We start from the raw sequence: 13,738 nt of genomic DNA, 5'->3' as shown, positions 1-13,738 counted from the left end.
CAGCATGTTTAGGCGATGATTGATATCGAAAACGACCAGCGGGAGCACGCAATCGCTGGTCGTGTTCAACAATTTAATGCCCGATTTGTGAACAATTAATGAGTGATTGAATGATAACAATGTAATTATCGTTCAATCGCTCATTTTAATCGCCTAGTGTATAAGTGGCTTTAGTTTACTGAGTGCCCATTTCCACATGGAGGACAAGCCTCTGACTACCTATCCCTGCAGTTCTCACATATTGGGGTAAATGTAATAGGTTGCGATTTTATTTTTTTTGGCGAGTTTGACATTAAAATTGCACTTTTCTAGAACTCTCAAATGTAATAGTGTGAGAACAGGCTTTTTCGCATGTTTCTCTTCTTTATCAAATTTGCCATTTTGAAACTCGCATCCAGATGTTTTCCAATGTTAAAGATACAACTCTCCAAATGTAATAGAGTGCGAGTTAGGAATTCGCAATCCATATTTAACTAAAAATCACAAAAACTTTAGACCAGATTCATATAGGCGAGTTTAAAGTCAGTTTCATAAATTAATAAAATCTGTGCAAAATTAACCCATGTGCACTCCATAAAACTTAATCACATCCCTAGATAAACCACACCTACAGCCATTGCACCTGTGAGGGTTGGAGTAATGGAGTTTGTACAGTCTTTATTGGAGCTGTATGCTTGTGGGCTGCTTACTATGGAGGAGCTGCGCAGGAGGGTGGCCCGGGAGCATCACCAGATCCAGGTCCCTATTCTCCTTCGGCGAGGTTATCGACTAAGGATGGACCTGGACTCCCTCTCGGATTATGAGGTGGTTCAGTTATTTAGATTGAACTGCACAAACCTCATGACCCTATATGAGCAGATGAGAGATGATTTGGAGCCTTTGGCTGGCAGCAACTATGCAGTGCCTGGACTGCATAAATTAATGTGTGCCCTGCATTTTTTTGGCACTGGCTCATTTCAGTCAGTGAGCGCTAGATTGCTGGGTATTATACAAGCCACTTTCTCTAGGCATTTATCTCAAGTGTTATCTGCCCTGAAGAATTCGGGGCGAACATACTGTATATCTCATTTCCTCATTGTGAGTCAGAGTGGCAGGACCTTAAGGTAGCTTTCTATTGCCTCTTAGCATTGCCTACTGTGCTGGGAGCCATAGACTGCACCCACATTGGGATGAGGTCACCGCATTCCAGTATGTCAATGTAAACAGACATGGCTACCACTCCCTCAATGTGCAGGTGGTCTGTGATGTTAACCTCAAGATTCTCAGTGTGGTTGCAGGTTACCCAGGGTCTTGCCATGATGCCTATATCCTGCACCAGTCAGCCCTGTGGGAGAGGTTTTAAGAAGGACACATGCTAGAGGGCTGGCTACTTAGTATGTTATTTTTGTAATTCCAAATACTTTACATTTAATTTTGAATAGATGTGTGTTTCTCTCTATTGTTGTACCTTTTTTTTGGCATGGTTTTTTATATTACAAAATGCCAGGATTGCAATTAGTACTGAATCTAGCTTTACATGTAATTAAAGTGTTTTTTTATTTTAAATGCTATTTGAGTAGTTTTAATTGAAGTTTTTAAACACCCTCTTTCATCATTTAGGTGACTCAGGATATGGGTGTCAGACTTGGCTCATGACACCTCTTTTGTGACCATGAGGCCCTTCACAGCCCAAGTACAACAATGCACACATTGCTAATAGGTCAGTAATAGAGCGTACTTTTGGGGTTTTGAATAGCAGGTTTTGTTGTTTGGACCGGTCGGCTGGCATCCTGCTATACGATGTACATAAAGTGGGTGATATCATCCAGTCATGCTGCATGCTCCATAACATGGCCCTTGGGCAATGCCATCATGACCTTGGGGACATTGCAGCGGTTGTGGATGAGCCGGACCCTTTCCCATCAGAGGGCATTGCATTGTCAATACAGAGGGCGGGAATGAGGTAAAACACAGGATCATGCAGCAGTATTTTTCGCTTAAGTATTTGTGACACAATGTTATAGAATGTGTATGTATGTGTTCAAGCTGTATGCCTACAATCAGATTACTTATATTGTATGTACATCTCACAGGGGACTGAGCTGTAACCGTGGAGGATGCTGCATGCTATACATATATATAAATATATCTGGATGTTCCTGGTTTTTACCTTCTCTCATGAACTTACCAGTTTTTATGATCAGATAAGCTAATTTCAATCTTATTTACTTGCATCTTTTAAATAATTTTTACCCTTGTACTTGTACATTTTTTATGTTGTTTGTATAATATCCCCCTTTCTTTATAAGGGGATAGTTTATTGTTTTTAAAAAACAAATTTGTTTATATATTTTATACACTTTTTGCATATATTATATATATATATCTATTTATTTACGTATTTATATTTTACATATGTATGCATTGTGTGAACACTTATTAAAATATGGCGATCAGATAGATATGTTTAAGAGTTCATCATTATATTTCTTCACTTGGCACTATATTTTAGCACGTTATTTATATAAGGTTATACAAGCACAATTGGCGCTCAGATTACTGTTCCATTAATTATATATATATATATATATATATATATATATATAAGCCACATAAGGCGGCACTCATGGAGATAGTAATAACGGGTCACACAGACCTCACTGCGTTCAAACGCAGTGAGGTCTGTGTGAGCCGTTATTACTATCTCCGTGAGTGCCGCCTTATGTGGCTTATTTTTCTCTGTGGAGTCGGAGGGCACCGGAGTCCATTTACATTTTATACAGCCAGGTGGAGTGCCGAGTATTGGGGGGTCTCTCTATTTCTTTCTTTCTCTCTCTCTCTCTCTCTCTGTCTCTCTCTCTCTCTCTCTCTCTCTCTCGTTATATGGGCACGGTCGTGCCCTTATATTTAGGCTGAATAGAAAAAATCAGAAATCTCCATAGAGAAAACCGAAGGGCAGGGCAGGGTGTTTAAGGGGATACACATCAAAAGCTATTGGAGGTACCAAGCTGAAATTTGACATGGACGGGTAGAACTGTCGCTCGATGCTGAGTTATGCCTTCCCAAAAATCCCCCATAGAGAACAGCACACAGTGTGTGAGATGCCTAAGTCATGGGACTTTGCTTGGCAATGGGTGATTCTGTTTGTGTCAGTATGCTTGCGGAAATTAATTTCACATTCCGGTTGGTCTAAAATTCGCGAGGAAACTCCCAGGAAAAGATGCGAACAGCGTATGGGGATGAAATATCGCGACCTATTACATATGTGATTTGAGAGTGATATTCGCCAAAAAAAAAACATGCAATTAGGTGCGAATCCATATGTGCGAATAAACTCACGACCTATTACATTTGGCCCATTGTCTCCCCTGCAGAATCCACATCTTAGACATGACCATTTAGGGTGCTCTTATACTGGGTCCCCTTTTCCTTATCCCCTTGTCATCTTCTATGTCTAATGTCACTAACAAGAGACTCCTATCCCTGTCTTCTGATTTTTCTTGTTCAAATTCAATACTGTTAAATTTTTCTATCCAATCATCCAGTGTCATCAAGATTGTGTTTATTTATATAACCTCTACTTCTCCTTCTTACATCTATCATGTTATGATGACAAAACCATTCCTTCTAACTGACCCCAGCCTTCTGGAACATTTTTGCCATTTTGTCTGCATTATCATTTCCCATTTCCATAAAGCTTTATTATCACTTGTAAGGCAGTGTCAGGTGGCATGTTCTTACTATCTGTGTTTCCCATTCTGTTAGAACAGTCCCTTGTCTGACTTTATCTGTGAACCAATGGGCCTGATTCAGACCCAGTCGCAAGCGTTGATCGCTTGCAACTGGGTCGATGTTTGCCTACTGGTCATGCGCACGACAGAGCCGGCTCCGTCATGCGCATGCGCGAGACCCGGCTAGCGACGGGTGCTCCGTCGCTCCGGGTCTCGCACCAAAAGGGGCGAGCTGTCGATGGTGATTGACAGCTCGCCCCATTTGGTAGGCGTGGCCAGGGGGTGGCTTCACAAATGGAGGCATTCCCAAGCGAAAGCCTGCCATTTGTGGGCGGCCCCACTGACATCACCAGTGATGTCAGTGGGAGAGCTTCTGGCTCTATTAGAGCCAGAAGCTCTCTGGAGCTTGCGGTCACAAGACCCTACCACAAGGGTCTCGTCGCAAGCCCGATGGTCGCGATGGTCTTGACCATCGCGACCATCAACCTGGCCGCTCGCTATAGCTGTGGGTGGTCGCTCCAAAAAAAAAAAACGCCCTTATTCAGAGCGTCCATCTCTGAATCAGGCCCAAAGTCCCTTATGGTTCTGTCAATGTAGATCTGCAGATCTATTTATCTATTCCCATATCCTTTCCTTTGTAAATCCCTAGAGATTTCAGGATGCTCCTTTGGAGAAACTACCAAGGTATCTAATGGCAATGTTATGTTACTTTGACTGTGGTCTCTAGTCTGAGGTTTGTTTATTGACACTAATGACAGAATGTGAGTCAGTTCCTAACTCCTTACAGACTGTACTCTGGGATCTCCCTATATGTCTGTGTGCTACCCAGAAATGACAACAAATACAACAAAGCAAATCAAGCCCTATGTGCTTTCTGCACTGAGTGGGGCATCCCCCGGTTTAGTAACCTTAAGAACTAACCACTGTTGTCCTCCTATTTAAGAGTCTAGATCTGTAGGCAATATTAATGCAAACACAATTTTCACAGACAGTATACATATCATAATTTATCTTATCTATGGGACAGATCAAGACATGTGTCCTGACTCAGGATGCTTCGTATAGGTCACCAGTGAGAACTGCCAAACACCTGGCCAGAATCACTGGGCGGCTATATACACTGTCACTTCACACACCTGACAAGGCAGCGTCCCTCACTCAGGTTCCAGAGAGTCAGGGGCATCCCAGTAATGTGCTGTCTACACAGCCTACAAGAGCAGGGTTTGTCTTTACTCTCAGGTTCCCGGGGATAGACACACACTCCTTGTTCAGGCAATATTCATTTTCGCAGACAAAATAAATTCATACACAGTCTTTCTTCTAAATGACAAAACATATAAAAGTTTGAAGGTGACTAAAAGATACCCAGGACTGACTTTCTGACAGAGCTCAGTGCAGGCAGAAGGAAAGAGACACCAGGGTGCAGAATACTACTCACCGCAGTTGGATCTGGGGTCTCCTTCCTCTGTCCCATCCCTAGATGTCTGTCAGGTGGACAGTTCTGTGGGTATCTTGGTGGAACCTCCAGCTGTGGAATCGGGGATTTTCCCTGGACCCTCAACAAACTCTTATCAGTGACCTTCAAGCCCCTTATCAGCTGCTAACAGCCAGAGAGAAATTGCACATACACACAGGTGGTGGGTACAAAGCTTCTCTGTTTAATCAGTCCCAAACATGAGGTTTTATAGCAGTCTGGTTACATATGTTGCTATACAAACCTTAAATCTGCCAGGGGCATATGTTAAACTTTCAACCAATCACAAAGTGTTCTGCATCTACATTTACATCAGTTACAGTTAACTGTCATCCTGTGGTTAGTTTTCAAGAAGTTAAACTAAAACATTTGAATAACCCTTTATGTCCTTTTTATGTACATCCGTGCATCAGTGAGATTTACGTTTCACATCTGCAAATATAAGACAAGATGGAGTCTGTTTGAATAAGATGGCTTCAGACTTTAACAGAACTTAAACTTTCTTAAACGTCTCACTCTTTGCTTGTAAATTGTAATGCAGTTATCCAAGCACTTGATTCACATGGTACAAGTTCCTGAAACTGTAATAGCTTTGCTCTTACTGTGTCTATTGTTAACTTTACAGTGTTTGCCTCTAACTCTAATGTTCGATTTTGAAGCATGGCTCTTGCTATTTCTTCATCATTTCCTCACACAGCAACAGACGTTAACTGCTGAGATACAGACATAATCCTGTCTATGTAATCAATCATACTTCTGCATTCATATAACTTTGTAATATACAATGCAACAAAGACTGGCTCTGAAAAGCATGGCGTTGGTTGTGTAAAATACAGGAGATCCCTATGTTGTTTGTCCCCTGTATTTTCACAATCGGGACCGGCTATGAAAATCCAGGGGCTGGTTATGCTTTAGGGAGGAGGGGGGTGACACACCACATTCTAAAAAAAAATTACACTTGTTTTAATTTTTTTTCAACACAGATTCATGAACAGATCTCACTTATCACTCCATGCATCTGTTTCTTATTGATTTTTTTTTTCAGATGCAAGCCACACGGATCACATTGATCCATGCGTGCATTTCTGAATCATTTAAGTCAAAATGTGCTGTTTAAGCATCATATTGTGTCCATGGAGTGCTGGGGAGTGTTCAAGGGACATCATTCACGATATCACATCGTTCCATGTGTAGGGGCCTTAAGAAGCAGTTCAGGGCTGGGACCATCAGCGCCAGTGAGCCTATCTGTCCCCCACTGCTGCCCCTGTGCACTGCCCCGCTGCTGACACTGCTCTGCAACCCCGGTGCTGCCCCTGTGCACTGCCCCACTGCCCCTCATCTGCAGCCTGCCCAATCAGCTGTCTCTCACTCTGCACCCCCGAAACACCTCCTGTGTGCTGACCCCTCCACCACCAGCACTAGTGTACCATTTTGTTGACCTTCTCCCCCGCAGGTGGCCTGGTTTGCTGCTCCCATCTCTGGTGGTTAATAAAATATAAAAAAGCAATGCAATTCCATAGAGAAAAATCTTACAGTTTCACATGTTTCATTAAGGCTTCTTAGACATGATCTGAAATTTCACAAAACCTACTGAATTTCTCCCACTCAAACTTAAAAAAGCTATTAAATTCCGATCATTAAGGCTGACGCCTTAATGGACGTGTTCCTTGCGTAATACAGATATGGTATGCCATCACACCCTGTGGTTAGCTGCCAATTCAGCACTCTCACAGAGTGAGATTGTGGTCACTCACAAAATGGTGGAGCTGCTAATTCACAGAATTGTGTGCTCAGTGGAATACAGTATAGCAGTTATGTGGCACACACATCCCATCTCAGTGCCCACAATCTTCCCATTCGTTCACCACAACATTCCCACTGGGTTCCAACATCCTTCTCACTACAAACATCTATCTCATTCAGAATACACATTCAGCTGCCAAATTTCTAAAACTATCATACTCTGTCTATGCATGGGCATGTACAGTACAGATTTGATATTTTATGATGGACAACCGGGCATAAACTCAACCCAGCATGAGCCGCAGTGTGTCTGCAATTGATTGTGGATTGTGGTAATGAAGGTTCTGAAGACCTGTTCCCTACACTACATGCTAGTGGCTAGGGAATTTTCTGGCCTGGGACAGACCATGGGAGAACAAGTATTCAACATAGGTAGACTTGCCATATCATCCCTTTATTTCGGGACATATGTGAATCATACAGGTTTAGTGGTCAATTAAAACCAAGTGAAACGTAGACTTGGAGGTATATTTACTAAAGTGCGGGTTTATAGAAGTGGAGATGTTGCCCGTAGCAACCAATCAGATTCTACTTGTCATTTATCTAGTACCATTTATATAATAGTTACAATCTAAAAGGGTGCTATGGGCAACATCTCCACTTTGTAATAAAAAGACAGAACAGTCTAAAGAAACACCACAAGCCTACCTTTAATGTGTTCCTGACTTAAGGAATTCTTTGGGAAAACACTGTACCAGTAAAAAGGCAGGGAAACCAAAATATTAAGAAAATATATTAAATGGGTGCTGCCTGACATTTGCAGTTGGGTTGGGAGGTGAAAAGTCACTAACTGTTCTCTGTTGTGCTTCATTAACTTCCTATGCCCCTGGTGGTCAAGGCATATGGACACTAGTGAGCACTGTAGGCTTGGCAAACCCCAGGTGAAAGTCCAAAAAACATGGAGGGAACTTCCTTACTGCGGCCACACTTAGGGTCGGATTCAATTAGATGGGATAAGTGCAGATTTTGCGGTAAATTATCACACCCGCGATAATAGTTTTCGCACACATGATTTCGTGGGAAATTATCGCACCCGCGATATCGTTTTCGCACCCACTATTTTGCGGTAAATTATCGCACCCACGATAATCGGAAAATGTGTAAAACAGGCAAAAAGTTTTCACCATCTCAGACCAGGGGAAAAAAAAAATCCCTATTTTTGCCTAAAAATTTAGATATTTCTTTCAGAACTCTTTGGACAGCCCCCTAATGATGAATAATCCTAAAAGTTTTTCGTAATTTGCGTAATCTGGCCAAAAACAACCGGTCAATATTAACAGAACATTTTCTCCTCTTTCCTCATGTGTTACTGCAGTATTTCCTATTGGTTAGTTTGCGATCATGTGACTGCAGCTTTATGCTTGTAGTCTGGGGAATGCCTGTTATATGATTTCTAGCTAACACATATGACCATTGTTTTTCACACTGCTGTAATTAAAGAAAACAAAAGTGAAAACGACACCAATCAAATTACTAGATGGCGGTCAAATGTCTACATCTATAATGTGAATTATGATGTCAAACATTTAATCACTTACATAATGCGGCTCCAGGTAATGAAAATATAAAGGAAAAAAAAGACACCAATAGAGCGAAATAACTTATGTCAGTGTTTCTCAAACTCGGTCCTCATGGAATACTAACAATGTGTGTTTTAAAGGTATCTTCAGGAATAATTAGATGACTGGTCCTTCCCAAAAATATTTAGTATTATAACTACAGGCGAACTTAGTGCCCATTGCAATCCTGATAATTTCACAGTGAAATATTTTTATCATAGCAGAAAAAAAAAATGACAATATAAATTGCATGCTATTCAATGGGAAAGAACTAAAACTATTATTTTTCCAATCCTCATTGATGCTTAATGATGGTGTACAGTGAACTTACATCCACCGTCACCAAAATAAAATATTTCTGCCATTCTACAGTACCGTTCTTAGTTTATTAATCGAAATTCATTTTAGCTACACACAACATGAGTTTAAACACCGCAGCAAGTGCGTATTGTTTTAGATCTTGCATCTAGATTTATGATTCTATTTGATATAATATTTAATGACAATTCTGCGTACTAGAAAACAATTATATAAACCATCCACCGGTGGGCACTGCATCTCTGGAGTCTAGTGAAGGCAACCATTTTGTGGGCTGGAACCTGTGACATACTGACACATAAGGCTCTTAAGTGCCCAAAACATCTGCCTGCCGTTTCCTGGCCATTGATGATCGCCGATCAATCTGGGAATCTGGGAAATTCTTCATATTAAAAATCCCTGATTTACTGATCAGGATCATATTTTGGTCAGGATTGGAAAATCAGTGAAATCCAACATGTGGGATTTCACCAATTCCCCCGACCCTGGCGTCCGCGAATCTGAGAATTAACCCAATCCATCACAGATGTATGGGGGCCTTTCCTTTATAGTACAGACAAGAGAGTGTCCACTCGTCTTGATCACACCTGCCAGAAGGTCTGATTTTCCATGGATATACTGTACATGATTTTTGAGAAATTAAAAAAGACTTCACAGAAATTTTAAAGGAATGCTGTTAATAATTAACTTTTTTTCTATAAACACTACAACATATATTTTGGTTGGACCATTTATTGTGCCTGACTTGTGTTACACTGCAACTGGCCTGTTACTGCCATACGTCTCATATTCTCTTTCGTACATCTTAGGCACGGATGTTATTTCAGCTCCGTGATGTGGCATTGTCCAGGGGCATTCTAGTGGGCAGTAAACATCCCGTGACCTTTTCGCATCCAGGGGCCACTGGTAGCTCTCTTGTGCCACAGTTTTAAGTCCTCGGTGAGGAACAGATTTTGCACGTGGCGGTATACGTGGCAATTTTGTGGCAACAGGAAACTGCATGGTGTCACGCATAGGAGGGGGGCGTCGAAGTGTTGGTAGTGTCTCCTTGGGCAAAGGGTTTTCTTTCATTCCATGCCCCCAGGCCTTGGGGTAATCCTCAGCCTGCCAGTATGTTAAGACATCTTTTTTGGGGTAACCCTCCAGTTCTTTACTAGGTAGAAGAAGAAATAAATACTAAACACAAGAAATGTAACATAATCTCTGGAAAGATGCGATTTTCTGCATGCTATACAGTAAGTGATACATCTCCTTTATTGTAACCTGAGTGTAACTGTTCAGTGGCAGAAAGATGAAGGGCAGTGGCGTAAATTCAACTGGCAGGGGCGCAGCTGGCGGGGGAACGGGACGGAGGTGGGCAGGGGCAGAACGCTGAGGGGCAGTGGCATAAGTACAGCTGGTAGGGGCACAGTTGGGGGATAATGTGACGGAGGGGAGAGAGAGGGGGTAGAAAGATGATGGGCAGTGGCATAACTACTGCTGGCAGGGGCACTGTTGAAGGTCTGGCAGGGAACGTGATGGGAGGGCTGAAAGATCTAGGGTAGTGGCATAACTACAGCTGACGGAGGAAACTGGGTGGGCTGGCGGGAACGTGATGAAGGGCAGTGGTGTAACTACAGCTGGCAAGGGCACAGCTAAGGGGGGGCTATGGCGCTCGGTGATGCTGGTCCATCCTCTCCGGGGGCCACTGCCCTGATCTCATGAGCATGCATGTGGGGGCCGTCACATCCACAAGTGAAGCCCTGTTTGGGCTTCCAACTCCAGAACTGGCCCCCCAAATGTGGCTTCACCGAGTCTGCACTGCCCCTTGCACAGAAGAGGCTTCCAGGGACAGATTGCCCCTAAATTCTGCTGTAGGGCCGGCGGTTGAGTCTTACACCCCTATGTATGGGGGAACCAGCTGTCTTCTTCCCCCTAGAACAGAGTGTAAGACATTAGGGCGCACTCTTTGTAAATGATCTGATGCTGCTTTCAAGTACTAAGTTGTGCTCCCTCCTGGGCAGAGTCATCCCTACATCTGTGCAGGGAGCCGTCCTGGAGTGAGTATAACAAGTATGTGGCTGACATTGGGAGCAGAGTCAGGTCAGTTACATACAGCTCCCTAATATGTTATGCTCTCTCCTGGGCGAGGGGGCTGCATTACTTCCCATACACATAGCACACAGGGGACTATATAATAGAACTCTTACACAGACGTCACTGGATCACTTTCCCATCTCTGTAAGCAAACACTACAGGCAGAGCATTGACAGGTTTTATAATGACTCCTTATACCAGCAGTGTGAGAGGGAGACATGGCAGCGTTACTCACGTGGTAAATGCCCGGAAGTCCCGCACCGTAGTGGAAGCGTATATGTCATTCAGGCGCAAGACTCCATTGTCTCTTATATAGAAAGGTTCTCCAGACACAATCTTGTTCTCTGTAGTTGCCACTAATGACTAAACACCAACATATTATCAGTGTGTGACATGTACACAGTTTAATATACATTATTCAGAAAATGTACTTCAACTACTTTAAGTAAGCTCCTATTTATGATAGATGCTTTGTTCAAAATGTTTTCAGCCTTCAGACAAGTTGAATGTATTAGTTTGTTTGTACATGCTGTATTGCTACTTTTCCTAAATAATATTTTTTCAGATATCTTTATATTGCTCTTCTATGGCCTTAGGGCTTGATTCAGCTAGGATCACAGTTACTAACACACACACACACACACACACACACACACACACACACACACACACACACACACACACACACACACACACACACACACACACACACACACACACACACACACACACACACACACACACACACACACACACACACACACACACACACACACACACACACACACACACACACCTGTCCTCTTCTCAGAAATCTCCTGGAAGGGAACAGCAAAATGTAGGTCAATTTGCTGTCTTTCCTCATAAGAGCTATAGGCTATAGTCTCACATTACGGTGAAGGCCACTCTTATTGTCTCTCCTTATCAGAATTAGCTATACAGCTAATGTACATAGTGATTGTCACACGGTAGAGCCTGTAGAGGGATGTAATCTGGATGCTTTATCCCGACTAGGAACGAATGACAGGCATCTAAATCTAGACGCCTGTCATTTGCCCGACGTCGGGAGACCGGCGCCCAGCATCCCGATCGAGCGGATGCCAGGCACCGCAGCGGACAGCCGCGGGGGGGAAGGGTTAGGTTTAGGGCTCCCGGGGGGGGACTTAGGGTTAGGCACCCCCCCGGAGGTTAGGGTTAGGATAGGGGGAGGGAGGGTTAGGGTTAGGCACCCCCCGCGGGACAGGTTTAGGCAGCGGGGAAGGGGGGGGTTAGGTTTAGGCACTTAGCGGGGGGGTTAGGGTTAGGCACAGGGGGGGAGGTTAGGGTTAGGCACCCCTAAGGAGGGTTAGGGTTAGGGGGGTTAGGTTAGTAAATACTTACCTTTAGGACGATCAGGATTTCCTCCTTTGTTGGGCAGCAGCCGGCGGTAATACATATCACACCCATTGTAGAGAGGTCGCACAGAGACATGTTTATGTGTATGTGTGTTTTTTTTTCTGTCAGTGAATATGAAGACCCAATTTCACACCTGGGAGTCCATAAGAAAATGGCCGCTGCTAGTCCACATTGAGGATCATTTCACTAGTATAATTGAACATAAATTTAGTACTAGCACATATCCAATATCTATACTTCAAGGAAATGGCCACCACGGAGACAGTTTTTGCTATACAATTATGAGACATTATTTTCATCTAATGATTCGACTAGATAACTGAGATATTGGATTGGGATTGTGCTGGATATAGAAACGAAAAAGATCTGCTACAAGAAATGTGCATAAGAAGATTGCTTCATTTGAGCGGATGGGCCTCAGCAATGGAAAAATTCCCCTAAATACACACCTGCAAAGGGCTATAAATATTAATATTGCAGGAGGCAATGTTCAATCCCATACATGTAATATGGGCAAATCTTTTTGTATCACGTATCCCCTTATCACAGTACATACCAAGAGTCCCTAATGTCTATAAATCTATCTCATGTACACCCTAAAACATACCTCCCAACATTTAGATAAAGGCATTTCGGGACTGAAAAAGGTGCATGGCCGCGCACCACGCCCGAAAGTATGTCATTTTGGTGGCATGGCCGTGTGTCACTGGGGACATGCATAGTGCTCCCCAAACTGCTGCCCCCAGCTTTCTTGACAGTGTGTGGATGCCGTCCTGAGAACTCCTTCCCAAGTGCCTTCCCCCCTGCAGGTGGGAAAGGGACATTGGCCAAAATAAACCGTACTGTCCCATCAAAATTGGGCCGGCCGTCCCATTTGCACATGAAGTCATGATGCCGCACATTCGGGGTTGGGCCAGTCGGCACCCGGAAGCGCGACAGTGCATGGAGCATTTATGATGCTCTATGTAGCTGTATACATGCCAGGGTGCCTGCCTTTATCGTCCAAAGGTTTCTACACACGGCACTGCTGCAGCATTACGGTTGCTGCTCCGGGCACCATTCTAGCCAGAAGCAAGGGCATGGGGCAGCGATACTGCCCACAAAGCCCTATTTGTGAGATAGACCAGTTTTTGGGAATACCTGAAAATATTACGGCTCCCCCTGGATTTAACATGGATCGTCCCTCCGTTTCTGACCGCAAAGCAGCCCCCCATAGGTTTCTATGTGGGCTGCTGCGCAGTCGGATTGATCCGTCTCATTTCAGATGGCTGTCTTTCCTCCAGAATATGGCTGGTGTAAATGTGCGGGGATCCACATAATTTGAGAGCACGCAGTGTTGCCGCGTCTGCCGTTGACTAGCCATCAATGCTGACTAAGCCCCATATTGCTCAGTAATTTATTTT

At 43.5% G+C, this 13,738-nt stretch overlaps 1 protein-coding gene across 2 annotated transcripts in view; it reads right to left on the bottom strand.

Annotated features, from left to right (window-relative positions):
- Positions 1 to 9,520: 9,520 nt before the first annotated feature.
- LOC148509501 (stabilizer of axonemal microtubules 3-like) overlaps positions 9,521 to 13,738 on the bottom strand; it is a 33,292-nt gene continuing 29,074 nt past the window's right edge. The window contains exons 4-5 of one of the 2 annotated variants that reach the window (XM_088443036.1): positions 11,176 to 11,303; positions 9,521 to 10,017 (exon numbers count right to left, since the gene is read on the bottom strand). In XM_088443036.1, coding sequence (XP_088299162.1) covers positions 9,615 to 10,017; positions 11,176 to 11,303 — 531 coding nt within the window. In that variant the 3' untranslated portion in view covers positions 9,521 to 9,614. The remainder of the gene's footprint in view (positions 10,018 to 11,175; positions 11,304 to 13,738) is intronic. The other variant, XM_088443035.1, reaches the window with a different exon arrangement.

Source organism: Taudactylus pleione, unplaced genomic scaffold, assembly GCF_031769625.1.
Source record: "Taudactylus pleione unplaced genomic scaffold, aTauple2 ptg000324l, whole genome shotgun sequence".
In the NCBI taxonomy this organism is placed as follows: Eukaryota; Metazoa; Chordata; class Amphibia; order Anura; family Myobatrachidae; genus Taudactylus; species Taudactylus pleione.
Note: the sequence above shows the minus strand (reverse complement) of the source record. Positions and strands in the feature narration are given on the sequence as shown.